Source organism: Podarcis tiliguerta, assembly GCF_965153285.1.
Source record: "Podarcis tiliguerta genome assembly, chromosome: 8".
Taxonomy (NCBI): domain Eukaryota; kingdom Metazoa; phylum Chordata; class Lepidosauria; order Squamata; family Lacertidae; genus Podarcis; species Podarcis tiliguerta.
In genome coordinates, this window is record NC_139541.1 from 69907709 (window position 1) to 69933784 (window position 26076).

Consider the following 26076-nt stretch of genomic DNA (forward strand, 5'->3'; position numbering starts at 1 on the left):
CTGGATTGACAGTAGTACATGTGAAAAGGATCTAGGGGTCTTAGTAGATCACAAACTTAACGCGAGTCAACAGCGTGGTGCAGCAGCAGCAGCAAAAAAAAAACCAATGCTATTCTGGTATCCCAATCAGGGGAAATAATAGTCCCACTCTCTTCCACCTTGCTCTGACCACATCTGGAAGACTGTATCCAGTTCTGGGTGCCACAATTTAAGGATAATGGCAAGCTGGAACAGGTGCAGAGGAGGGCAACCAACATGATCAAGGGTCTGGAAACCAAGCCTTATGAGGAACGGTTCAGGGAGTTGGGTATGTTTAGCCTGGTAAAGAGCTAAATATCTCAAGTGCTGCCACATGGTAGATGCAGCAAACTTGTTTTGTCCTGCTCTGAAGGCTAGGACCCGGACCAATGGATTCAAGTTACTGTCATACCTCAGGTTACAGACACTTCAGGTTGCATTTTTTCGGGTTACGGATGTGCCAAAACCCGGAAGTACCGGAACGGGTTACTTCTGGGTTTCAGCAGTCTCACATGCACAGAAGTATAAAATCGTGCTTTGCACATGCGCAGAAGCACTGAATCACAACCCGCGCATGCGCAGATGCGGCACTGCGGGTTGCGAACTTGCCTCCTGCATGGATCATGTTCGCAACCCGAGCGTCCACTGTACAAGAAAGAAGATTCTGACTAAACACCGGGAAGAACGTTCTGACCATAAGAGCTGTTCAGCCATGGAATAGACTCCCTCTGAAGCTGGTGGCCTCTTGGGCATTGGAGGTTTTTAAGCAGATGTTGGGTGGCCATCTGTAATGTATGATCTAGTTGAGATTCCTGCATTGCAGAGGGTTGGACTCGATGACTCTTGGAGTCCCTTCCGACTCTTCAATTCCATGATTCGTTCATTTCTAATCACATCTGTTTCGGAACAAATTAAAACTGAAGCCAACTGAGGCCATTCAGTTCAATTTTTCATGTTGCTGCTGTTATTAATATTAATAATATATCACCCATCTGACTGGGTTGCCCCAAGCACTCTGGGCAGCTCCCAACAAAATATTAAAAACACAGTAAGACATCAACCATTAGAAACTTCCCTGAACAGGGCTACCTTCAGATGGGTTCACACATCCTAGTAAACACTCTAAAACATCAGGGCAAGCCCTGAGAGGAGCAACCTTACCAAGTTGGGAGCCATCACAATAGCAAACACAGATATGGCAGGGACTTACTCTGGGAAGCAGTGTGCAGCCGTGATAACCCACTCATTGGAGATGATGGAGCCACCGCAAAGGTGCGTCCCATCATAGCGCAGGCTGACTTGCCATGGCCATTTGCCCAAGCTGGCGTCCTGTCCTCCCACAATGCGGTCCATGGACAACTTTCTACGTCCACAGTCTGCAAAGAACACAACAGGCATGAGTTCTTCAAGGGGCAGGATCTGGCTAGAGACAACTCAGGTGATCAGTTAACATCACTTAAAACTGGGGACAATTTCCCGGCTACCCTCTAGGATTTGAGATACTTTTTTTAAAAAGAGTCTATCCCATTCCCACAATTGCTGCAGAGTAAAGAACAAAATCAGATCTATGGGTTTGAGCTGAGTTGCATACCTGACCTGCAGAATACTGTCATGAACATGCACACCAACTCTGGTTCCAATGGCCTAGTAGCTAATGAAAGCCTTGTAAACATCCCTAAATTCGCCTAATCCTCTCTTAAAGCAATCCTAGTTGGTGGTCATCGCTACCTCCTGTACGCTACATAATGCAGAGGGGAGGTTCACACAACCCTTGCATGCCATCAAAATAATTCACAGACCTGCCCCAGTCACAGCCCCTGCTGCCCACAAATGAGACGTTTCCTTATTATTCAAGTGTTTCAGCCATCTCCACATGTGCCAATGTGAAGGGAGCAGACCCTGTTTGGACCAGGCTCCTCCCTGCCCTTACCTTGGTACATGCCAACATATCAGTGGCAGAAACCAGAGTAATCTGGAAATGGCCTGTACCACATCAAGTGTTGTTGGGGTTTTTGGGGGGAGGAAACCTTTTTTTTAATGCTAAGCACATAAAAAAACCACAACATCCCCACAAGTAGAAAACTAGTGCAACAGGGAGCAGCTGGGTTAGAAGTTTTCTCCCTGATGGGATAGGCCTGTGTTTTTGTTTTCAACTTGCCATCTCAAGTTTTTATTTCAGGGAGCATTCTTAAGTGGTATCCACCTCCTCCTGCCTGAAATAGTACAATGCAAACCCCTGCCTCAGAATCCTGCCACCTCATTCTGCTGCATGAAGAGCGTGCCATGGGCCACACAGGGGCATAGGAAGGGGAGTGTGGGGGTGCAGGCCACCCTGGGTGTCACCCTGAGGGAGGTGGCAAAATGTGGGCAGCACTCACCGCGGGGCCTGCAGCATGCCCAAGCCATACATCTCAGGCACCCGCAGGCTCCGCACTGTTCGCCTGCTGCCTCCCCCCCAGCTGTCCTAAGTCATGGTTTCCCACAGAGAATTCTAGGCCCTGTCGTTTGTTGAGGGTGCCGAAGAGTAATTAGGAGACCTGCATTCCCCCTCAGAGAACTACAGCTCCCAGAATAGTTTAACCATCAACTATTAACCATCTCAGGGAACATTGGGAACTGTAGCACTGCTTGGCAGAGTTACCACACAAAAGGCAAGCAAGCTTAAAAACGAAATGCCAAATGGCCAAGTTTATTGGGTGGACCAATAAACAGAGGCCATGTTTTCTCCGCCATCTCAGGGTGTTGACTGCCATCCCTAAGCTTCACACAGTATTTCCTTAGCCATTCCTCGATAAGAGGCAATGTAGGTTTCTAACATTTACTGGCAACTAATGAGTCCGTAGATTTCTAGAACTTTTATCCAGTCCCAGCTTCACCACACAGCTTTTGGGGGGCAGTTACAGGGGTTCTTGGCTGGGCTGAGTGTCACCACCTGCCCTGAGCGCCCTTTAATTTCACGCACACACTGATTGACTGGCACTCACGATTTCCATTTCACACAAGGTCATCAGAGCCGTCAGGGGCATTGTGGGAAATTTAAACGGCTGCTGCCACTCCTAATGGGTAAACCTGCTGGCAACAGAGGAGCCCACCAGAGGACACGCTGCAGATGGCTTCCTCAAAGCTAGAGCTGACCTTGCCTTTCTTTCCTCGTTCTGATGCAAGTTTCTGTCTGCTTTCATGAGATCACATTCGCATTAGCACCAAGGCCAGTAAACTAAAAAGGCAGTGATGGCTGGTGCTTGTTGGGGCTGGTAGGGTGGAAGGCAGGGAGTCCAACTGTAGGTGGAGCCAGAGAGCCAATGTCAGTTGTGGTTTTGCCCCTGTCCTCCCTGATGATTTCTACAAGGGCAGCAATGAGACTCAGGAGGAGGATGCTGGCCGCTGGCAGTCAGGGCCACCTTCTGGACTTCCCGGTTTGGTTGGAAATAAGAAGGCAGGCAGCCGGGGGCTTGCTGAGGCTGGCGGTGGGTACTCTATTTGCCCTAACAGACCAGCCTCCACTGTCCCAAGGGGTGTTTAGGTGTGAGCAGGTCAGAAGAAGAAAATGAAAAGCTGTTAATGGCATTTGAACAACAGAAGGAGACTTGGGAAAGAGTTAGAGGAACTTCAAGATAGCAGGCAGAGAGAGAGAGAGAGAGAGAGAGACCTGTACGCAGGCAGGTGGATCAAGACGGTGCCCTTGGGAGGGTTCAGGGTTTCCATACCTTGGCATAGCGTTGCCAGGAATCGGCCTGTCGGGCACTCGCTGTGAGAGAAAGAGAAAGAGGAGAGGGCTCAGCTGCAGAAAGGAAGGAAAGCGAACCTTCATCAGGAACATGTGTATTCCAGGTTCCTTGCAAGTTGAGCTTTCTGCCGGGTGGGGAGTTCACGTACCTGAACATCTCCATCTGCATTTGATTTCCAAGATTCTAGGCCTTATGACAAACCTGGAGGCAATGGTGCAGTTTCTCGCTAACTTGAAAGCTGGAATTCACATTGAGTAGGATTTATAGTGGCCCTAAAAGTCCCTTGTGTTCCCTGTGGCTAGGAGGGGAATGATGTAAAATAGGCACATTAAGGATATTTTCACTTATTTTAATTCACACAGTGCCTTTTCCCGGTGCAGAGCTGGGTGGGGAAGGTGTTGTTTTCAAAAGCCTAGCTTACACACAGCCCCCAGTATCATTATGAACTAAATGACCTTGGCCATGTCAATGTCACACATTTACAGTGACTTTAAGCCAGGCAGATGTTTTTGGCCTGCAACTCCCATGATCCCTAGCTAGCAGGACCAGTGGTCAGGGATGATGGGAATTGTAGTCTCAAAACAACTGGTGGGCTGAGGTTGAGGAAGCCTGCTTTAAGCCCTTATTGGGTTTATTGCAACGGTACCTATTCCTCTCCAGGGTCAAACTCTAAGCAAAACCCCAATAACTCATGCTTCTGCAAGTATACAGCAGAAGCCAGCTGTAGGCAACAGATGAATGCATCCACCCTGAGCATTCATGAGATGCTTTTTAAAATGAACAAAGAGACAGGCAGGCTGCCCAAACAGCAGAGGATGGGGTAAGGCTGAGCCAACATTCAGTTTATTGGTATACGTATATGGTGATGAAGCTTCAGAGAAAGGGTGAACATTCTGGTGATGGATGTGCTTTTGCTAGTATGTCTGTGCTCACTCGAGTACAGTTACAGCTCATCCAAGACACATCTAAAGTACATGACTTCCCCCTACAGAATCCTGGGAACTGTAGTTTAACCATGTGCTTTAAGTGATCTGCCATCAATGTCACCCACGCCTGGGTCAGTCCCAGTACCAATTGTTAGGGGAATAGGGCAAGTATTTAGCAGCTGAGAGCAGCAAAAGGGGGCAGAATATAATCCAGTCACCAAGTGTTGGGATTAAGTCTGTGAGATGCACCATATGGGACTGCCAAACGCCTTAGAAAAGTGGGTGGGGAACATTTATGGGCCCCACCAACATGAGTCAATTTTGACAGGTGGACCTGTCTAACATCAGGTGATTGGCATGTGGGTTGTTCCGCCCACCTGTCAAAGTTGGCGAGTGAGGGGAGACAGTGGCCAAGCAGGATTGAACTCCCCATCCGCTGATGGGTGGATCAGGAGGGTTTCAACCCTGATTTCTGCTGCAATCCCCTGCGTCCCTCAAACCCACCCATCAAGGTGATGTCACCTGGTTGACAGCGGGGCATGGCTCCACAAAAACAGTCTTGCAGGCAAATATGGAACCCTTGGTGAGTCAAGAATGGCTCTGGGAAGGGTCCCCACGCCTGCCCTAACTGGTCCAAGTCTAGGTCGTCCTACAAGGCCTAGGTCAGGGCAGAGGGAACTGTTGGCCTCCCATCAGCCCCACCCAGAAGGGTCAAAGGTGTCAGTTTGCATTTCGTAGTGCAGAAAGCATTGATCTGATGTGTAGAGACCTTTCCTGTTCTAATTCATTCAAGGGGGTTCTGGAACCTTCTCTTTGTGAAAGAAACAAGATGAAGGTCCATGGTCTTTGGGTTATTCCTTCAGAGAAGCTGAGTACAGCTGGCTTAAACTGGTTCTCTTATCTCTTTCTGTTAAGGTCATGCTGACTATAAATATAGGCCAGAAGGGGCCTGGGGCTTACTTACTTTCTCTTTCTATCTCTCTTCCTTCTGGTGTGGGGTTCTGTACATAGTATGCTTAGTGTTAAGTTTTAGTCTTGTTATAAGTTTACAAGTTTTTGTAAGTGCTGCAACTGGATTTCTTATGGACTATGCCAATTCTGAATGTATTGGATTTCTGACCGTTATGCTCATCTGCTTTCGATAGCAGTAAAGCTCTGGTGGATGATCTATTTTTTGGGAACTCTGCAATGTGTTTAAATCCTCCCCCCCTCCCCAGCTTGACAAAAGGTCAGGGCTCCTGTGGAAACCTAGCCTAGTGCTTCTCAGCCACCATCAGGGTTTTCGGCTTTGATTCTGTGGCCTTCCAGACATTCCTGGATTTCAACTCCCACCCTAGTCCATCTTGTACTTTACCACACCACAATGGCCTCGCTCAGCCTTCGCGCAAAAGGTAGGCGGGACTCGTCCACGCAGAAATAGCCCGACGTCCCATTGGCCCCTGCTCTGTCAGCAGCCAGAACTGAATGGGAGAGAGACCTAAAGGGCAGGCAAAGACAGAGGGGGTCAGTATCAATGCAACAGCCATGCCTACATCCCAGCACCAGAACCGAGAGAGATCTCCCCCGCGCTCTTAGTGCATTTTCAAGGATTGTTTTTAAAGGGCAATAAAAGAGGTTGCCTTAGAACAGGCATAGGCAAACTTGGCCTTCCAGATGTTTTGGGACTACAACTCCCATCATCCCTGACCGCTGGTCCTGTTAGCGAGGGATGGTGGGAGTTGTAGTCCCAAAACATCTGGAGGGCCGAGTTTGACTATGCTTGCCTTAGAAGGGCCCCTGAGTGGCCAGGATCACCCATGTGACCACTACAGGAAGCATTGCCCTGACTCTAGATTGAGTCACCCACCTGGGGAGAAGACTCTCTCAGCCCTGTTCTCCAATACCTCTTGATGTTCTCCACGTGTTGTTGAACTCCAACTCCCATCATCCTTGGCCACTGGCCATGCAAGCTGGGGCTGATGGGAACTGGTGTCCAACAATATCTAGAAAGCGCCAGCTTACCACCCTCTCCCCCCACGGCTTCCATAGAGTTGGAAGCCACCCCCAAGGAGTCATCTAGTCCAACCCCCTCCAATGCTAAAGCTTTAGAGCAGAATACGGCTGCTCAATATTGGCTACTTTCAAGCTAAATATGCCAGGGATTCATCCTGCCGCCTTCTGCACCAAAAGCAGGTGCTCTGGCACTGAGCCTCCCTTCTCTGGCTCAGGGGAAGGGCATCCTGCAGGCTGCTTTGATCATGCCCTGAACACCATCCACTCTTTGGGGTGAGCAAAACAAGACTCAGACATGACCATTTGGTTCAGCCCAACAGTTTGGGGAGGAAGCATGTCCAATCCCATCCATTTTTCAAGGCTCCTTAGACCGGTCCACTCCTACCTACATCTCTCAACTGGTCTCACCTCTCACACAAGTTCTACCAGTGGCCAGTGGCTCCAAAGCCCTTCTCACACACTGAATGTAGCCACAGTTCTCATGTGCAGAAACAGGGGGATCTGTCCTCAGTGTCTATGTGATCAGTGTGTCCATCCACAAAGGGAAGCTCTCAGACTCCTGAGCTAAGCGCAGAGCTGGCGGGGGTTGCAGTGCTGGGATGCAGTCGGTGGTACAGCCCTACATCCCTTTCCACAGGTGAAAAGCCCTACATGCAGTTAATGCCTGGAAAGGGCTACAGACCCATGTGGGCATCGATTATGTTGAATGCTGGCATACGTCTTAATCAGGTTTTTAACTTATCATTTACAGTGGTACCCCGCAAGACGAATGCCTCGGAAGACGAAAAACCCGCTAGACAAAAGGGTTTTTCATTTTCTGAGGTGCTTCGCAAGACGGATTTTTCTAAGGGCTTGCTTTGCTAGACGAAACAGCCCTGCCTCTCCTGTCATGGCGACGGTCACTGCACGCACACACGCTCGCTTCCCCGCTCCTCCGGCTCCCTCCCACCTTCAGGCCGACCTTCCGACCTTCCGGCTGCCTCGCGCCACTGCCCACCGCCCTCGCGCGCTCCCCTCAGGAGCCGTTGCCACCAGCAGCCAGCGCTGCAGCCGGAGTCGCGCTCCTGAGCCCCGCCGCCCTCCAGCAGCCGCGTTTCGCAGTGTCCACAAGGCGCGGTTGAGTCCAAGGACCGGCTGCGGCAGCTGCCCTGCTTCTCCCCACCCCTCCCCGCCGTGGTGCTTCGCAAGATGAAAAAACTCGCTCTACGAAAAAACTCGCAGAACGAATTAATTTCGTCTTGCAAGGCACCACTGTACTTGTTTTTTTAAGGTTTTAAATAACTGTTTTTTACTGGTGGTTTTATTCTTTTTTGCAAACTGCTGTGAGGCTTCATTACAATAAAGCAGTGTAAATTATTTCTGAAATGAATAAAATTATGACGACCAAGTTAAAAAGCAGAGGGGGTGGGCGGTCCTGTGTACTACGTAGAAGAAAGCATCTCAACCGGTGCAGGTTTTCTCCCTCTTATGTGACAAGGTGGGCTGACGAGGCTCCCTCATCTAAACTTCTGCTCCAAAAGGCCTCCTCTGCTGATGCTTCTCTCACCCTTAGTCACCTCAGCCATTACCGTTCTCTCGAAGTACCTGACAAATCCCATCTCCTCGCAACTGAGGGTGGCCACTTGGGCATCGGAGGACGACGAACAGAGCAGCCTCCACCTCCCTTCATTCTCATCGTACACAGTGAGGCGCAGGTCGCCGGAGCTCACCTGGACTGCGTTGACCAAACAAAGGTGTGAGATCTTAGCAGGATATGCCCACACTTCACCCCACCTTTGCCACAGCCCAGCACTGACCGATCCTTTCCTAATTCACGGTGACATCTCCCTCTTGCATGAGGCACCATGGCGCAGCCAAATTAGAAATATGACACGTTAATTAACAGCTAGTTTCTCCTCACAGCAGACCCACAGAGATAAATGACTCCAAGTTAGATGTGCACATCAGTTTCAATGGGCAAGGACTAGTATTGACTTCACGCCTAAATTTCCTAGCTCGGCTTCTGAGAGCTCCCCCAAATACTCCTGTTGTGCAATGAAGTCTACCTGGCATGATGAGCAACTATATAGGCATGTTTACAGTAAGTTCAGGCCTAGATTTCATGCTTCAGCTGACAGCAGATGGCCTAAATTATCCATCTTGAATGAATGTTTAATTTGGTGCGCCATGGCACCAGGATTTGGGGATGATTCAGTTGAATGGATTCTCACAAAATTCCCCACATTTACCTCAGGACTGAACATAAGAGGAGCCCTGTTGGGTCAGACCAAAGGTCTTAGCTAGCCCAGTATCCTTTTCCCTATTGAGGCCAATCAGGTGGCTTCCAGAAGTCCGCAAGCCAGGCGGAAAGACAACATCTCTCTCCCACTGCTGTTTTCAGAGGCCTGCAGCCATTGATAGCATATCCTCAATGAGTTTGTCTAAACCCCTTTCAAAACCACCCAAATTGGTAGGCATCACTTGTGGGAGTGAATTGCCTGATTTTAACTTTGGCCCCATTCGTGCCTAAAGGGCTATGATACCATTTTAAACCATCATGGCTTCTCCCAGAGGATTATGGGAGGAGGAAGTTTGCTAGGGGTGCTGCAAGCTGTTAGTAGACCCCTATTTCCATACCAGAGTTCCCCGTCAAGAGAAATTTATTGCTAAACCACTCTGGAAACTGCAGCCCGGTGAAAGGAACAGGGGTCTCTCCCAACAATGCTCAGCACCTTTAACAAACTAAAGTTCCCAGAATTCTTTGGGGGAAGCCATGACTGTTTAAAGAGATAGTGTAACGCTTTAAAGTCATGATGTGAATGTGCCCTGTGCACTGTTCCCATCAAACCTCTGCTGAAAAATTAGGCCTTCAAGGTGCAGGAAAGAAATATACCGTATTTTTCGCTCTGTAAGACACACCAGACCATAAGACGCACCTAGTTTTTGGAGGAGGAAAACAAGAAAAAAATATTCTGAATCCCAGAAGCCAGAACAGCAAGAGGGATCACTGCGCAGCAAAAGCAGCGATCCCTCTTGCTGTTCTGGCTTCTGGGATAGCTGCGCAGCCTGCATTCGCTCCATAAGACGCACACACATTTCCCCTTACTTTTTAGGAGGGAAAAAGTGAGTCTTATAGAGCAAAAAATACGGTAATACTAGCCTGCCCTACAGGGTTGCTATTGGGGGTGGCTGAGAAAAGGCAAACCGAACATGGGGAAAGCATTGTGTAAGTAATTAATATGATCAGGAATTTAGAGAAGACCGGTAAACTGGACCCTATGACATGATGCCGTATGTAAAGAGAGGCCACAGCTCTCTTGCAAACACTCACCAACATACAGGCTTTCACCTTCACTTCTGAGCACAGAAACCACTGCAAAGGAGAAACAGGAGGGTGAAGTTAGAGTAGAGATGGGAAACATTTTTTTTTTTTTTGTGAAGGGTCTCATTCTCTTGGGGGTAATCAGTTGGGGTCCCCGTGGCAGTAGTGGGTGGGGCTAGAGTCAACAGTGCAAAGGGTACCCCATTTTCTCTCTCTTAGCCACTCCCTTTCCCACCCCCCTCCTTGTATTCGCATGAAGTTAGGCTGTGGGCCATAAGTGGCCCTAAGGTCGTAGGTTGCCCACCCCTGAGACTGAAGGGGTGATTCATCTTAAGATAGGAGTAGGGTTGCCACATTTGTCCGAAATTTCCCAGACATAGCCGGCAATCGGTTGTCAGAAATAGTGTCCAGACAAAAGCTGTTTCAATGTCCGGGAAAATCCAGACATATGGCAACCCATGTTAGGAATGTTGGTTGTGGTAATTTCCCTTAAAAATATAAATGTTCCATAAACAAATTTTCTGTCCAGATTTTCACTTTTTGAAATATGGCAACCCTAGATAGGAGGCAATGCTAGGCTCGGTAGATTCATTTTCTTCCTTCCTTCCTCCCCCCCCCCCCCCTTTTGCCATTTTATACATTTTTATTCTTCTCATTTACAGGACAGAGCGACAAAAGCTCATCGGGGCACTTATTCTAACTTGATCAGTTCATTATGCAGAAAAGGCTATCATTTAACCATCAGCACTTTATGACGTAGAAATCTGTGGTTACTGTAGGGCTCCTTCCAACTTCTGCTTGTTTGCTTCAGAGAATCCATGCACCTTTTGGTTTTTCTTGTAGCACTGGGACGTTGGCCTGCATTTCACATGGCAGTAGGCAGCAATGTCTTGAACATCATCCACAACAAATTCAGTTCATCTGGATACTTTCCAGTAAGACTGTGGAAGAACGGCTTGGTCCTTTTACATAGTCCATTACCATGTGGTGGAGAAGTCAACAAGTATCAGCTTTCTGTCTGAAGCTCAGATATGGTTTGCCATAGTCTTCACCATGCTTGCAGGTCCTGCTGTGGGTTCCTTAGGTGTAGTACTATCAGGTTCCAAACTCAAAGCTGACTTTGGCTCCTCAATGGCTTTGGGAGCACTCCAGCAGAGCCATCTCTACAGGAATTCATACCACTGGGATACTGCTGCCCGCTCAGAAACTCCCTTACACTATGTTGTTGTTGTTTAGTCGTTTAGTCGTGTAGGACTCTTTGTGACCCCATGGACCAGAGCACGCCAGGCACTCCTGTCTTCCACTGCCTCCTGCAGTTTAGTCAAACTCATGCTGGTAGCTTCGAGAACACTATCCAACCATCTCGTCCTCTGTCGTCCCCTTCTCCTTTTGCCCTCCATCTTTCCCAACATCAGGGTCTTTTCCAGGGAGTCTTCTCTTCTCATGAGATGGCCAAAGTATTGGAGCCTCAGCTTCAGGATCTGTCCTTCCAGTGAGCACTCAAGGCTGATTTCCTTAAGAATGGACATGTTTGATCTTCTTGCAGTCCATGGGACTCTCAAGCATCTCCTCCAGCACCACCCTTACACTATAGGGTTTGCCATTTCTCCAGAAATAGCCTGGTATTGAATCTGATACATTTGCCCTGTTTTTTTACCAGTGGTTTTCAGCTGTATGTGATTCCTACTCCGGGATTTGTTCTTACCCTGTTTGGTGTTGCATTTGGTGTTAAAATTACAGCTGTTTCCTACAGTGTGCTTGAAAAGAGATGGAATCTTTTATGGGAAGAGTTTTGGGGCAACTACTGAAAGGCCTCCTGGGCTGGATAGAGTTGGATAGAGTGCCCTTTCCTTGCACACGGAAACATACATATAAAAGGCACACACCCCCTGCAACTAGGATCACTGGTTTTTAATGTGCACCATGTCTTGTGAACAGCCTCTTCCAGCCCTGCAGAGACTCTCACCTATAGCCCAGCACCCAACTCCGATCGCAGCCAAGAGAAGGAAGCCGCTGGCTACTACAGCCACCACCTTAGGCGAAGTCCAGTTGCGTCGTTTCAGGCCCCCTGGAAGGCAGAGAGAGATGGTTAGACAGCAGAAAGGCAACCACAAAACCACAGATCCATCACTCGCTGGCAGGCAAACTTAACAAGAGGGCAACTCCATGTGCTTGAAAGAAGTTTTGCTCCCGGCCGGATGTGTTTTGCAACAGATTGCACCTTAAAGGCACACCTGCAGTAGCAATTCTCAACAAGCGCATGGGGCACTGTAATAACTAGAGGCCCTTGCCCCCACCTCTTTTTCACTGGTTAGGAAAAAGAGCCAGGAGCCTCTCCCATTATCTGGCAGTACCACTGCCCAGGACTTACATACCACTTGGAAAGAGCTAGATGATCAACGCCGAGGTACAAGATGGCTTGCAGCTATATTTTTTTCTGTTGCGTCAGAGCAGTAAATAGGGAAAGAGGAGGCACACCCTTTGGTATTTTCAAGTACCATACCCTGGAGCTGCTATTAATTGCTCTAGAAGCAGGAATTGGCTGGACAACCAGGGAAACATTCTTAGGTCCTTATTGTGCATGCATTCCTGCTAGCTAGTTAGCTATAACCTTAACACCTCTCCTGAAGTTATGCAAACTGGCACCTGCCTGTAATTTAGGGAGGATTGCAAAACAGCAGCAGCAGGATGTGGTCAAAATCACTTTGACTTCAGCTTAGGCAAGCTGTTAGAACTGAAATCAATGAGCTTCACATGCAAGTAATCATTTCAGCTTCAAATGAAATAGAAATCAGGTTTTCATTATCACCTGGCTCAATGGGAGACCACTACTCATGTGCCTCTCTGCTTTGCCCCCAGACTAAGAAGAAAAGTAGTGGGGTTGCAGGAGTTGGGAATTGGATCTGTTTTTGCGGGACGCATCTCCTCACATGCAGGGCCAAATTTATCAATCACCTGACATCGCAATGATGTCGGGAGATCCTTTTCTGCCCATTTGGTTTGAAATCAAACGATGGGGGCAAAAGCTTTCAAATGCACTCTGCAAGACCTTACAATCAGCTGGTTGTTGGGTCTTGTAGAGGCTTTGCAAAGGGCTCTGGATAATTGCTTGCCATCGCAAAGTTCTCCACCAGACACCACTGGGCAGTCCTTGCAGACTATGATCTGATTGTCAGTTCTTGCAAAACCCCTTGCAAAATGCTCTTCAGAGCTGATTGGCGGTGCCCACAAATCCCCTTTTGGCTGAGCCATGTCTTTACCTTCATCACATCTGACATCGTAAGTAGTGTCAGGTGTAGTGGAGGTAGGTGGAGCCAGAGCCGTCTTTCCTATTGGGCTTAGTGGCGCATTGTGCCAGGGTGCCAGCCTCTCAGGGGTGCTCCAGCGAGTGGGGAACTGCACAGCTTTGCCGGCAGCCTCCCCTTTCCCTGTACACCCACCAGCTGTGCCCCATCAACCATATGGCTGGCGGGCATGCAGCTTCCTTCCCAAGCCTCCGCGGGAGGAGAGCGATCCCCACAGAGGCTTGGGGAAAAGGTTGACAACTCTGGGAAATGGGGGGCGGGGCGTGCAGAGGGATCTTTGCACCATGGCGCCAGATATGCTTAAGACGGCCCTGGGTGGAGCATTGTCCAAAAGTCCTTGCAGGCTAAATGGGGTGGCCTGGGCAGCCTTATTAGGCTCAAGGGCTGAAGGTTCTTCACTGCTGCTGTAGTGGCTTCTTTCCAGTGGGTCTGGCAAACAGGTGACTCTCCAGACATTGCTGGACTACATAGGGCAGTATACAAATTTAAATAATAATAATAATAATAATAATACATTTTCACTCAGCTACTCACCACGATGATCACTCACAACACCAATTAAAATTTACAGCAAAGGTGGCAAAGCCATAAAACTAACAGCAGCAACACAGATATGGAGTTGGTTTTCTAAAGCCTTGATAAAGAAAGACATTTTCACTGGCCAGTGTGTAAAAACACACCTGAGGTAGCTCCACCCTCTTAAAACAGGTGCCACCACTAAAAAGACCTTTGTCAGAAAATCAGGCTCTGGGAATCCAAGGAGCCTTCAGTATGGATGAAAAAGGTCGCTACTGCTCAACAGTCTGTCTGGCTTAATACATAGAAAGGTATGAGTCTTATATACTGTCATTGGTGGAAGCCAAGACAAGGACAGAGTCGAGTAAATCAGAGCTGGATTAATCTCTGCTCTAAGGACTCTATAGAGGCTCACAGGCGTCACTTACAAACAAGAACAAGAAACACTGTTTGCTGCAGCATAGAGTCACCTGCAGCAAACCTAACACAACTCACCCTGTGGAATTTGCCCACCTCCGAACGGAACAAAAACCTAGAGAGAGGGTGCCAAGAGGTCACTTAATGGGCACATGACCTCACTGCCTTTCCCAGGGCAGCAGGAATCAGCCAGAAATGTTAATGTTTAAGTCCTGCTCTGGCTGAGTGAGGGGTGGGGGTGCTGGGGAGGAAAGCCTGGAGTTAAATGGAAAAAGGCACGGGAGGTTCTAGGGCCTTCAAAAAGAAATTACAACTCACCATCTTTTTCAGCCATTTCAGAACTGGTTAATCATCAAACCTGCTGGATCCTCCTTTCCGAAATGCAGGTCTTCCAGGAGAGGAGGCCTTTTTTAGGGGGGGTGGGGGGAATCTGGAAGCCCTGTAGACAACAAAAGATGAATATAAGCCTCAAGAAACCTTGAACCCATCTGCCAGGGCTGAGTCGAGAAGGAGGCAAAGATGGGCACCTGTCAGGACCTCGAGATCAACAGAGAGCCTGCTGACTTAACAGGGCTGCCGTAGTTTGCACAGAGTAGTCAAGAACACCAGATATACCCTAAGCAGATTCTCAAGTTTGCATGTTCCAGCTCTTACAGGTTGCAAGGCTGTGCTGTGGGTGCCAAGACCAAGGGCCCCCAAAATCCTGGAGCCACAGCACCGCCCATCTTTCCATTGAGCATGCAAAGAAAGTAGTGGTAGTTCAGAACCATAGACCTACTACATGGAAGTTAACAACAGGACAACAAAAATGGATTTTACGCGCTCTAATGGTAGCCAAGAAACTGATGTTGATGGACTGGAAGAATAAAGACATGATCTTCCTTAATCAGTGGGTTGATAATATGATAACACTTGTAACCTACAAACGGACTGCTCACAGACGTAGACTCCACTTGGATAAATACAACAATTTCTGGAACGAATTCATACAAAATGTAGTAGGCTTTTAATATTTACATTAGTATTAGGATAATAATACCAAGTTTATAAAAGAATGTATGGGTTAGGGTATTTTGGTATATACAGTCGTACCTTGGTTCTCAAACAGAATCCATTCCAGAAGTCCATTCAACTTCTGAAAATGTTCAAAAACCAAGGCGCAGCTTCTGATTGGCTGCGGGAGCTTCCTGCACTCAATCGGAAGCTGCATCAGATGTTTGCCTTCCAAAAAACATTCGCAAACCGGAACACTCACTTCCAGGTTTGCGGCGTTCGGGAGCCAAAACGTTCAAGTCGCAAAGCATCCACGAACCAAGGTAAGACTGTATTTGTATAATGGTTTTCCCCCCTTTACACAGTTGTGTGTTTTGTTCTTTTTTCATTTTGTATCACTTTATTGCTTTATACCTAAAAAAAAAAATTCAATAAAATATCAATTTGAAAAAGAAAAAAAGAAAGTAGTGATCAGAGTATCACCATCACACACGCTGACTCTACTTCTCCTCCGAGGAACAATGGGTGGCACACATGGTTCCCCCATATTATTTCCACAGGTAGGTTGAGCTGAGAAAGTGTGACTAGCCCAAGGTCACCCAGGGAGCATCAGGACCGAGTCGGAATCTGAATCCTGGTCTCTCTAGCCTTCACCCACTGAACACTAAAAATGCTGAACACTTAGGCAGCATTCCCAGCTGCTTGGGGGCAAGGGAGCATGTACACATGTGGATCTCTCAGCCGGTGTGAGGAAATAATTGTGGACTGATGCTACATAGAGAAGATTTGGCCCTACAGGAGGACGCAGCCTCTTGTAAGAGAGATGTCAACAGTAAGCTCTCTTGACTTAAGACGTATAGACCTGGTTTGCATGACAACAACGTCTGACAGCTGTTGGAGATGCAAAGCTGCCAAAAGTACTGTGAATTCTGGATGGAAATTAAGCAAGAAATTAAAGAACTAGTAGACACCCATCTACTTTTAGACCCTTTAACGATGGTATTGGCAATACAGAACACCAGGTATTAGCCAAAGTTCATTTGCCCTGGTCTCTCAAATGCTACTAACTGCTTGCATTTTAATAGCAAAGCTGTGGGAAAAGAGGAAAGTTTCACACTTAAGGATTCTGAAGAAGAATAAGATATACAAAATATAATAAACAGATATTAGCAGCTATGAGAAGGAAAGATCCAATCAGCGGGGGGGAAATGGTTACCATCTTCATATTTTTTTAAAAGAATATTTATTGGAAATTTGGAAATTACAGAAAAAAGAAGAAGAAACAATAAAAAGTTTAACAAAACATACATTGCAATTACAATATAAAATCAATACAACAATACAAAAAAAGGACAACACATTAGACACACACATCCAATATTCCATATCTTTACCTTTCATTAACTTGTTTCATCGACCTCCTCACACCTCCCTTTTTTGTATTCTATTTCAATTAACTATTTCAGCAAATTCTTTCCATCTTACTCAATTTTTGTTCTATAATTTATCTTAACGGCCTAACCTTAAATTTTTCATTTTATCCCATTATCAATCCACTTTTCCTTAATTCTTTATTACATTTCTGCTAAAACCATATAACTTCATTCCAGCATCCTTCTAACATTCATTAATTTTACAATGTTTTTGTAGATAGGCTTTAAATTTTTTCCAATCTTCTTCCACCGACTCTTCTCCCTGGTCTAAAAGGGTTACCATCTTCATCGCACAGCAATCAATATGAAACAAATGAACCTGTAATTATGGCTATATGAAGTATGAGCTAACTGTAAAATTACATGTGATTATTGTGTATTATAGAGCAGGGGGTGGGGTTTAAAAGGCCTGGGCAGTAATGTGCTGCACTTTTATTTCATTTTCTGGCAGCCTTGCAGGAATGTGTTCCAATTTTTTGGTTCACCCTTACTTCACTCTGATGAGTCACTTTCCAAACAAGGACATCAAAGATAAGTTCAATTTCCCAGCAGCGCACCGATGTCCCAGCCGCGAGCACAGAAGACTGTTTTCTAACCCCTCCAGAAATGTCCCTTGTTAGAAATGAGAGTTCAGTCTAGAACCCAAGAGGGAGCATCATACAGTTCAGGAATTATAATGCCCCAAGGGAATCTACATTACCAGGAACAATGTTATCAAAGTAACTTTCTGCAGGCACTTTCCTATAGACGATGTTCACCCATGGGAACACCCAGAAGAAGGTGCTAGGCAGGTGTGGGGGGCATGTGTCCTACTTTACACAGTGGCGTAGCGTGGGGGGTGCAGGGGGGGCTGGCAGCACCGGGCGCAACATCTGGGGGGGGGGCGCGCTCGCACTCGCAGCTCTCTGCCCCTACCTGGCTCACTCACTCTCTCTCACTGCAGTGCTGGCTGTGCACTGTGGAGGGGGTGGGTGCCAGGCGTGCGGTGCAGAGAGAGCGAGGGACTATCTGCGGGAGGGACAGTGCAGCGGGGGGGGCGCAAATTACTTGCCTTGCCCCGGGTTAGGGGGCGCAAATTACTTGCCTTGCCCCGGGTGCTGACAACCCACGCTACGCCACTGACTTTACAGAAGACACTGTCTTCTATTTGAAGGGCTTTCAAGATGACAGTCCTCTGTTTCAGGTGTAAGGAACCTTTCTTTCTGGGTGAGGACCACATGCCCATCTGTATGACCTTCTGGGGGCCAGAGCAACCAAAGTTCATTTTACCTTTGCACAGCAGGCTAATTTCTACACACCCCTCTCTATCCTCAATCCAGGCTAGCAAAGAAGCATAACAGAGCTCAAAGACAGCCAGGCAAAACCCCTTTAGGGTGTGGAGCACAGCCGGTGGAGAAGTGGCAAGGAGAGAGTCCCAAAGACCAGGCAGAGAGACCTAGAGGGACACATGCAGCCCCCAGGCTTGAGTTTCACATCCTTGTTCTCTTCTGAAGGCATCCTGTTAGAAGGACTGTCCTGTCCAAGACTGGTTGAAAGACAAAGATCTCTTTGTTCTTAGTCCCAATAACTAACTGAGGACCATGAGTTCACCATCCCATATAAGTCCTCCTCCCATCAATGCGGAAGTGCCCAGTACCTCCTTTGGTTTGGGGTGTTCCAGGCTGATGGGAGTCAGGGAGATGACTGTGTCAGCTTGTCTTCCCTGATCCAGAGGTCCCTGGCCTAATACCCTGAATAGGCAGCAATGAGATCTCTCTGTGTATATCCATCAGTTTTCCAAACAAAAATACAGTCGTACCTCGGCTCCCAAACGCCTTGCGAGTCAAACGTTCCAGCTCCCAAACGATTGAAAACCAGAAGTGAGTTTTCCTGTTTTCGAACATTCTTTTGGAAGCCGAATGTCCGACGGGGCTTCTGCAGCTTCTGATTGGCTGCAGGAGCTTCCTGCGGCCAATCAGATGCCATGCTTCGGTTTCTGAACGTTTCGGAAGTCAAACGGACTTCCGGAACAGACTCCGAGGTATGACTGTAGTTATTATGCAAGTCCCCTACTCAGCGTTGCTGGCCATGTGACCAGAGTTGGTTCCAGAGGAGCAAAAGGCTCAAATTCACACACACACACACACACACATCCACTTTTAACAGTCAACTCTTCCCCCAAAAAACCCTGGGAGTTGTAGTGTGTTAAAGGTGCTGAGGGTTGCTAGGAGACCCCTATTCCCCCTCAGAGAGCTACAATTTCTAGAGTTTCCCATAAAGAGGGATTGATAGTTAAATCACTCTGAAAATTGCAGATCTGTGAAGGGAATATGGGTCTCTAACTCTCAGCACCCTTAACAAAAGCTGTATTTCCCAGGGTGCTTTGGAAGAAGCAGTGACTGTTTAAACTGGTATGAGACTGTTTCAAACCATGACGGTGGGGTCTGGGTCGAGCCACCATTTTAATTTCCTACAATGCCCTCAAGGTAGCATTGCTCCAGGGCATTGTGGGGAATTAAAATGGTAAACCGTCTCAGACAACTGTGCTCCCCACCTGCTCTCAGTTCACCACGACCCCACCACCAAAGAAGGAAGCTCACCCAAGGGTATTGCCCAAACTGCCCTGTATCATCTTAGGAGGAGGAGAAGGCAGTGAATTAATTAATTCAGAAAAATTGTAATTTATTAATTCAAAAGTCATGGGATGAGGCAAGGGAGTAATTTATTATGGGAGGCTATCAAGAAACATTCTGGAGCAATCTTTTTACTAAAGAATTAAAGGATATTAACAATGAGATATACATGGGGGGTGGGGGGGCAGCTGCTTCCCTAAATCAATAGGTAAAGGTAAAGGGACCCCTGACCATTAGGTCCAGTCGTGACCGACTCTGGGGTTGCGGTGCTCATCTCGCTTTATTGGCCGAGGGAACCGGCATACAGCTTCCGGGCTATGTGGCCAGCTTGACTAAGCCGCTTCTGGTGAACCAGACCAGAGCAGCTCACGGAAACGCCGTTTACCTTCCCGCCGGAGTGGTACCTATTTATCTACTTGCACTTTGGCGTGCTTTTGAACTGCTAGGTTGGCAGGAGCTGGGACCGAGCAATGGGAGCTCACCTCGTCGAGGGGATTTGAACCGCTGGCCTTCTGATCGGCAAGTCCTAGGCTCTGTGATTTAACCCACAGCACTACCCGCGTCCCTCTCCCTAAATCAGTAAGAACACATAAAAATACATAGCTAACGTAGGTTCTGCCCCCCCCCCCAAAGGCCTGCCACCCCCCACAAAAATCCTGGCTACACCCATGGAGATAGAACATTCCTTAATCCCCAATCCTTCATTTAAAAGGGGAGGAGCACACTTTGGGTTGCATTCAATACTAGCCCTACTCAGGGTAGACCTATTGAAGTTAACGGGCATGATTAAGTTCCTTCAGCTGGAGGCAAGCCAGAGATTTTAACATCTAGATAACCACACATTTTCAAACCTGTCGGACCAAGTCAACCCGAAACAAATTGCGTCACGTTCAGAAATGCAGAACAGGTCGGAGAAACTGTTCAGATCGAATGCGATAACCCAAAAAAAGTTTAACTGGAGGGTATAGCGGGAAAGCAAAGTAGGCAAATCGAAATGTGGTGCATTCTGCCCAAACTGGAACCCACTGTGAAACGGCAAGTAGCCCATGGAAATATTTAAAAAATAAGAATATCAATGTGATCATATGCCGACAAGCCCCGGGGTGGGGGTGGAATTGTGGGGTGTCCAGAAGGAGGTGGAGGAACACACGGGTTGACAAAGCAGGGCAGCGTTCAAATTCTGCTCCCCACTTCCCTGTGGAATGGGGTTCGCGAAGTAGCAACCGCGGAAGGGAAAGAAACCCCTCTTACCTCGCTGCCCTCACCGGGGTACTTGCCTTCCCGCTAAGGGGGGCGCGATCTTCATGGCTGAAGAGCCAGAGACAGGGCAGGTCTCCCGGGCTCAGAAGTGCTTCCTTGCGCAAGGCAGCTTCCCCACCTGGGGCGGCGGGAGGAGGAGGGGAAGGGCTAGCAACCCGGGAGGAGCCGGGAGGGGGGACCCGGGCGCGACGGCCCCTTTGCAGCTGTGCAGACACCTGCCAGACGGAGGGTGGGAGGGAAGGAGCCGGGGGGTGGGGAGGGGAAGAGAACACGCGGTGGGTGTGGCTAACAGGTGGGAGGGGCTTGACGCGTCCGGATCCCATCCCCAGCTAAAGAAAGCGTGAAGGTTTTTTTAGGGCTGGAGGGGAGGGAAACAGCCTGACAGACACAGAGAGGGAGACGGTGTTTGGGGTTTTCAGGGGAAGGGGGAGACCCGGATTCCTGGGATCCATTCCCAGCCTTGAAAGTGAGTTCTTTAAAAAAAGCCATGACCGGACACCTGGGTCCCTTTCAAAAGTGGCCCGGGATAGTGAGGGTTGACGGAAATAAAGAACTGTTGGATCAAACCATGGTTCCGTTTAAGTCCCAAATTTTGGCCTCCAGCTGCTTTTGGACTACAACTCCCATCGTCCCTAGCCAGCAGAACCAGTGATCAGGGATGATGGGAACTGTAGTCCAAAAACAACTGGAGACCCAAGTTTGGGGAACACTGGCCAAAGGATGGGGAACCTGTGGCCCTCCAGATGTTGCTGGAGTCCAACTCAGCTTCAAGCAAAGGTGGCCAGCGGCCAGGGATGATGGGAACTGTAGTCCAACAACATCTGGAAGGCCAAAGGTTTCCCATCTCCGACCTAGTCCGGCACAGTTTGTGTCTCCAACGGCGACCAACCAACGATGTTCCTGGCGTCTGAATGCGACGTTTGTGATCAGAGGTTAATTCCTTTGTAGAAAAAAATATGCTGGGGCTAAAGTCGGCCTGGAAGCAACATATCATCTTCTTCTTCTTCATTGTATCACCTTCCAGCAGTTCTCAAGCTGTGGGTCCCCAGATGTGGTTGGACTACAACTCCCATCATCCCTGAGCTCTGGCCTTGCTAGCTAGCGGTGATGGGAGTTGTAGTTCAACAACATCTGGGGACCCACAGGTTGAGAAAGGCTGTAAGTCCTTCCTCCCTAACCGCTGGGGATTTTCTGGAGTTAGGGAGCGGTCATGGGAATGCACTCTGCACGCGCTCAGGATTCCCTTTAGTCCAGGTATCCGTCCTACATTTGGAGCATTAAGCCCTGGCGGGAGAAATGGGCTTGTTTGGTGACCAAATGACGACATTGGGACGGTGCGTTTGTGCTTTGCAGCGGGCCACCCTTCCTTTTCATTCTTTTTCCTCCTGAGAGCACGCTCGCCTGCTATTATCCTGCAGGGAGGCGCGAGCTTCAGCCTGAAACAAAATCCGATGGCGAAGAAGATCTCTCCAAAGGGTCTGAATCAACGGAATGCGGTGGTGTTTGAATGGATGTAAAGGTGTTTGTAAAGGGAAAAGGCTGCTCTTTTCTAACTCGGCCCTGCGCTCTAGCTTTTGGAGATCGCCAGGCCCGAAGCTCGCGCGCCGCTTCCCCACCCCCATAGCGCGGCCTCCTTTCTCAAAGCGCCCATTGTCTGCGGCTCACGTCGCACCTGCGACTCAGGAGCCTCTCCAAAGGAGAAGAGACTCTCTCTCTCTCTCTCTCTCTCTCTCTCTCTCTGCACACACACAAAGACGCAGGAACAATCCCAGCCCCCAGGCGCAGGTTCATCAGGACCTCCTCTTCCTCCAGCCGCTTCCCTCGTGCCTCCACGCTCCCCCAGTTCCAGCAAACGTCGCCCAGCGAGGAAAGTGAGAGCAAACAGGCTGTGTGGGTCAATGGGATGGAGCTTTGATCTGGGTGAGATCAGGTCAGGCCCAAGACATGTCGGAGCCTGATGTAAAATATCCAATTGGAAAAGGAACGCCCGTCATGCTAATTAATACGGACCCCAATTCTTTTTTTATAGAAAAAGGTCTTGGCAACCTTTGTTACAGAATTGTCACTGTGTGCAATATTTCAGTATTAAAAGCATTTTTAAAAAACCAAATGGAAATGGATGTTACAGCCCCCAAAAGCAAGCATTCATTTTGCCCATTGTGAAACATGATACATACCGTTACATCAGATTCAAAACACGCTCCCCCCACCCCCCAAAAAGTCATGGGAGCTCTAATTTACCCATCGCAGAGCTACAATTTCCCAGCATCCTTAACAAATTACAGTTCCCAGGATTCCTTGGGGCGATGTGCCAATGGACCACCTTAATATCGCTGAGGGTCTTGGCGGACCGCTTAATAAATTTTATTGCAGTTGTAGCAATTGTGATATGCTGTAGGATTCCTTAATTGTATTTTCCTTTGCTTCTTTTACTTCCATAGTATTCAAAGTGTAAGACAATAAAATACAGTATTATAATTAATGGTTGTTGGCATCTATCTGTCTCAAGAGGAAATGGAGTGTGCCTCTCCACTCCATTGTCCCTCCCTGGCGGTCACTTTGTGTATATGGAGGTCCTGGGCTGCCCAAATTATAAGACACCACCATGCAGCCTCGCTGATGTGGTCCAAAGGAAAGACGAGGAATACATTTGGCACCAGCTGGGCTTCAGGAGTTGCTGGAAGGAAGTGTGCAAGACCCTATCCAACTGTCTTAGGGAAACAACACTCCAGATTTGTGTTGAGTTTACTCCCTAGCCTTTCCTTCTTCTGTAGATGTCCCTCAAGGCAGTGGAGGTTTAGGACCAGAGATTTCTTTCTCCTAGATGGGCTACCTTCCCAGGTTGATGAGCCCCATCTACCCCTCACTTCACTCTACAGCTCATCCAGAAACCACCTTTGTGGCCATTGGACCCACTATTGATATGAGAGCCAGTGTGGTGTAGTGGTTAAGGGCGGTAGTCTCGTAATCTGGGGAACCGGGTTCGCGTCTCCGCTCCTCCACATGCAGCTGCTGAGTGACCTTGGGCCAGTCACACTTCTTTGAAGTCTCTCAGCCCCACTCACCTCACAGAGTGTTTGTTGTGGGGGAGGAAGGGAAAGGAGAATGTTAGCCACTTTGAGACTCCTTAAAGGAAGTGAAAGGCGGGATATCAAATCCAAACTCTTCTTCTTCTGCTGCTGCTCAATCTGCTGGTGCCTGTCTTCGCCTGCAGCAGAAATCCCTAACTCACTGAGGGTAGCGGACATCACTCATCCAGGTTAACTCAGTCTCTTACCTCCGCACAATTAACTGTGCTGATATAGCTATAGATTCAAAGATTTTAAATCACTGACTCATCTAAAGAACATAACCATAAAATCAGATGCAAATTATACAACTCCCTTTCCTCCTCTGGAATTAATCATCTGTCTCACGTATAAATTTAACTATATATCTGTCTTAATCTCTTAGTTGTTCTGCGTTTTTTGTTTTCCCACTGTCTATGCGACATTCTGTGGTGTGTAATAACCAAGTAGGACTTTCATCAGGGGCTGGGTACAGAGCAGAGGGAGAGACTGCCAAAACAAATGGGTGACTTAGCTCTTGCACTCAGCCAGCGCAGGAGTGGGGGGAAGGGAAGGGGGAAAGGCAGCGGATCACCCAGCTTCCTGCTTTTCAGAGGAGGTTCAAGTGCAGGTGGGGGGAGTCTTTGGCCACACACAAACACACACACACACACACACACACACTTGCACACACTCAGTTACTGATTACCTGGTTCTCTGCACCACCACCCTGAACTGGATTGGGACAGCAGGGCGGAAGGGGGGGGGAGAGATCAGGCCAGGAATGGGCAAGAGAGCAGCCGCTCCCACCATCGCCCCTTTTCCATCCCCGCCCAACAAGAAAATGCACAAAGGCAACTGAGTTCCTCCTCAAAGACACATTGCAGCTCTTCTTTCTCAGAGGCAGGGTAGAATGGTGGAGGCCCTTCCCTGTCCCCTGCTCATAGCTGTCAACTTTTCCCTTTTTTAAAGGGAAATTCCCTTATTCCAAATAGGATTCCTCGCAATAAAAGGGAAAAGTTGACAGCTATGTCCCTGCTTGAAATCTCGACCTGCCATTCTTTGCTGCAGCAGGGGAGGCCACATTTTGCTAGCTGAGCACAGTATGCTGGGAGGCAGCTGGCTGCATAAAATACTCCACATTTGCAGCATAAAATACTGGCTGGTAGCTGGTAGATTTTTTAATGAAACTTTTATTAACTCTATTTATTCCAATATATTTTAAGACCATCTCTTGATGCAAGTAAGGTAGATAACAACAACAAGAAAGTAAGGTAAGTTTACCTTTACCTTTTACCTTATAATTTGTTATTCGTTTCTTCAAACCTTTTCACAATAACCTTCAAATCAATGGGAAGAGCACCGTCTTGTCCTCAGGCACCATAAGATGCTGCCTTATACTCAGGCCGTTGAGCCATCTAACTCAGTGCTGACTACACTGGCTGACAGTGGCTGGCTGGAGACAGAGTTCTGTCCCAGGCAGTCCAATCTGGAGATGCTTGGGGTTGAATTTGAGCCCTTCTGCATGCAAAGCAGATGTTCTACCACAGAGCTATGATGACTAAATGTTAAAGAAAAATTCCCCCGGCTCACTTGAATTACCAAACAAAGACACCAGCCAAGAATATAGGAGCAAAACAGCAGCCTGTAGACCTGAACTTTATTCAAGGAACTGTTGCAACAGGACTTCAAATTACCACATGGAAGAAGCAGAAAGAAGAATGACTCCCCTTTTTATAAGTTTCCCATTTTACCCATAACACCCTTAGCAAAGACATCATACATTTTGTCATAACTATGTCATAAACTGGGAAGGGTCTTCTGGCAGAAACCTGAGTATAAGGTTTGCCCCCTGTCCCTTCCTTCACCCCCACCTCACACCCACTAGGTAAAAGAAAGGTAAGGATTTACATGTTCCTGTTTCCCAGACAAGTTAAGCACACCCTTTCCTCTTGACCGAGACCCCCAATCCATTGAGGCTGGGTTTCTTATTGTGATTGGGATGACTACCTGTCTGGCACTCAGGTGCCAGATGCCAGGGATTATCACCCAGGCAGTGGGGCTGCTGTGTACATGGTCTCACGCTCCAGGGATTATGGCTGCCCCTAGCTCTCTCCCAAACTCCTCTTCTGGTAGCCATTTTCCTTCTGATTAGAACGTTGGAATGATGTAAATCCATCACTGGAGTGATTTTACATGACTTCCTAAAGTTTTCCCATTGAGCCAGTACATAGATGCATTTATCAGTTTGCTACATTTGGTAATGTTCAATGGAAGCTCTTTGTCTTTGCCTCGTAGTGTGGAGAGGCAAGGCTTGGGGGGGGGTCCACCCCCCTTCCAATTTCCGGTAACCCTAAGCAGGAAGATGTCTCGGGACAGCCCTCGATGAGGCCCTCATCCATATGTCCATCATGTTCACATCAAAAATGTGGTGAGTTGCAGGATCGTAAAGGTAAAGGGATCCCTGACCGACTCTGGGGTTGTGGCACTCATCTCGCTTTATTGGCCGAGGGAGCCGGCATACAGCT

At 48.1% G+C, this 26076-nt stretch overlaps 1 protein-coding gene across 1 annotated transcript in view; it reads right to left on the reverse strand.

Moving 5' to 3' along the window:
* The window catches only part of HPN (hepsin), a 30528-nt gene extending 9902 nt beyond the window's left edge, over positions 1 to 20626 (reverse strand). Inside the window, exons 1-8 of the mRNA XM_083455662.1 lie at positions 20493 to 20626; positions 14522 to 14642; positions 11932 to 12033; positions 9975 to 10016; positions 8249 to 8378; positions 6027 to 6149; positions 3726 to 3766; positions 1229 to 1394 (exon numbers count right to left, since the gene is read on the reverse strand). Coding sequence (XP_083311788.1) covers positions 1229 to 1394; positions 3726 to 3766; positions 6027 to 6149; positions 8249 to 8378; positions 9975 to 10016; positions 11932 to 12033; positions 14522 to 14537 — 620 coding nt within the window. The 5' untranslated portion in view covers positions 14538 to 14642; positions 20493 to 20626. The remainder of the gene's footprint in view (positions 1 to 1228; positions 1395 to 3725; positions 3767 to 6026; positions 6150 to 8248; positions 8379 to 9974; positions 10017 to 11931; positions 12034 to 14521; positions 14643 to 20492) is intronic.
* Between the last annotated feature and the right edge of the window lie 5450 nt (positions 20627 to 26076).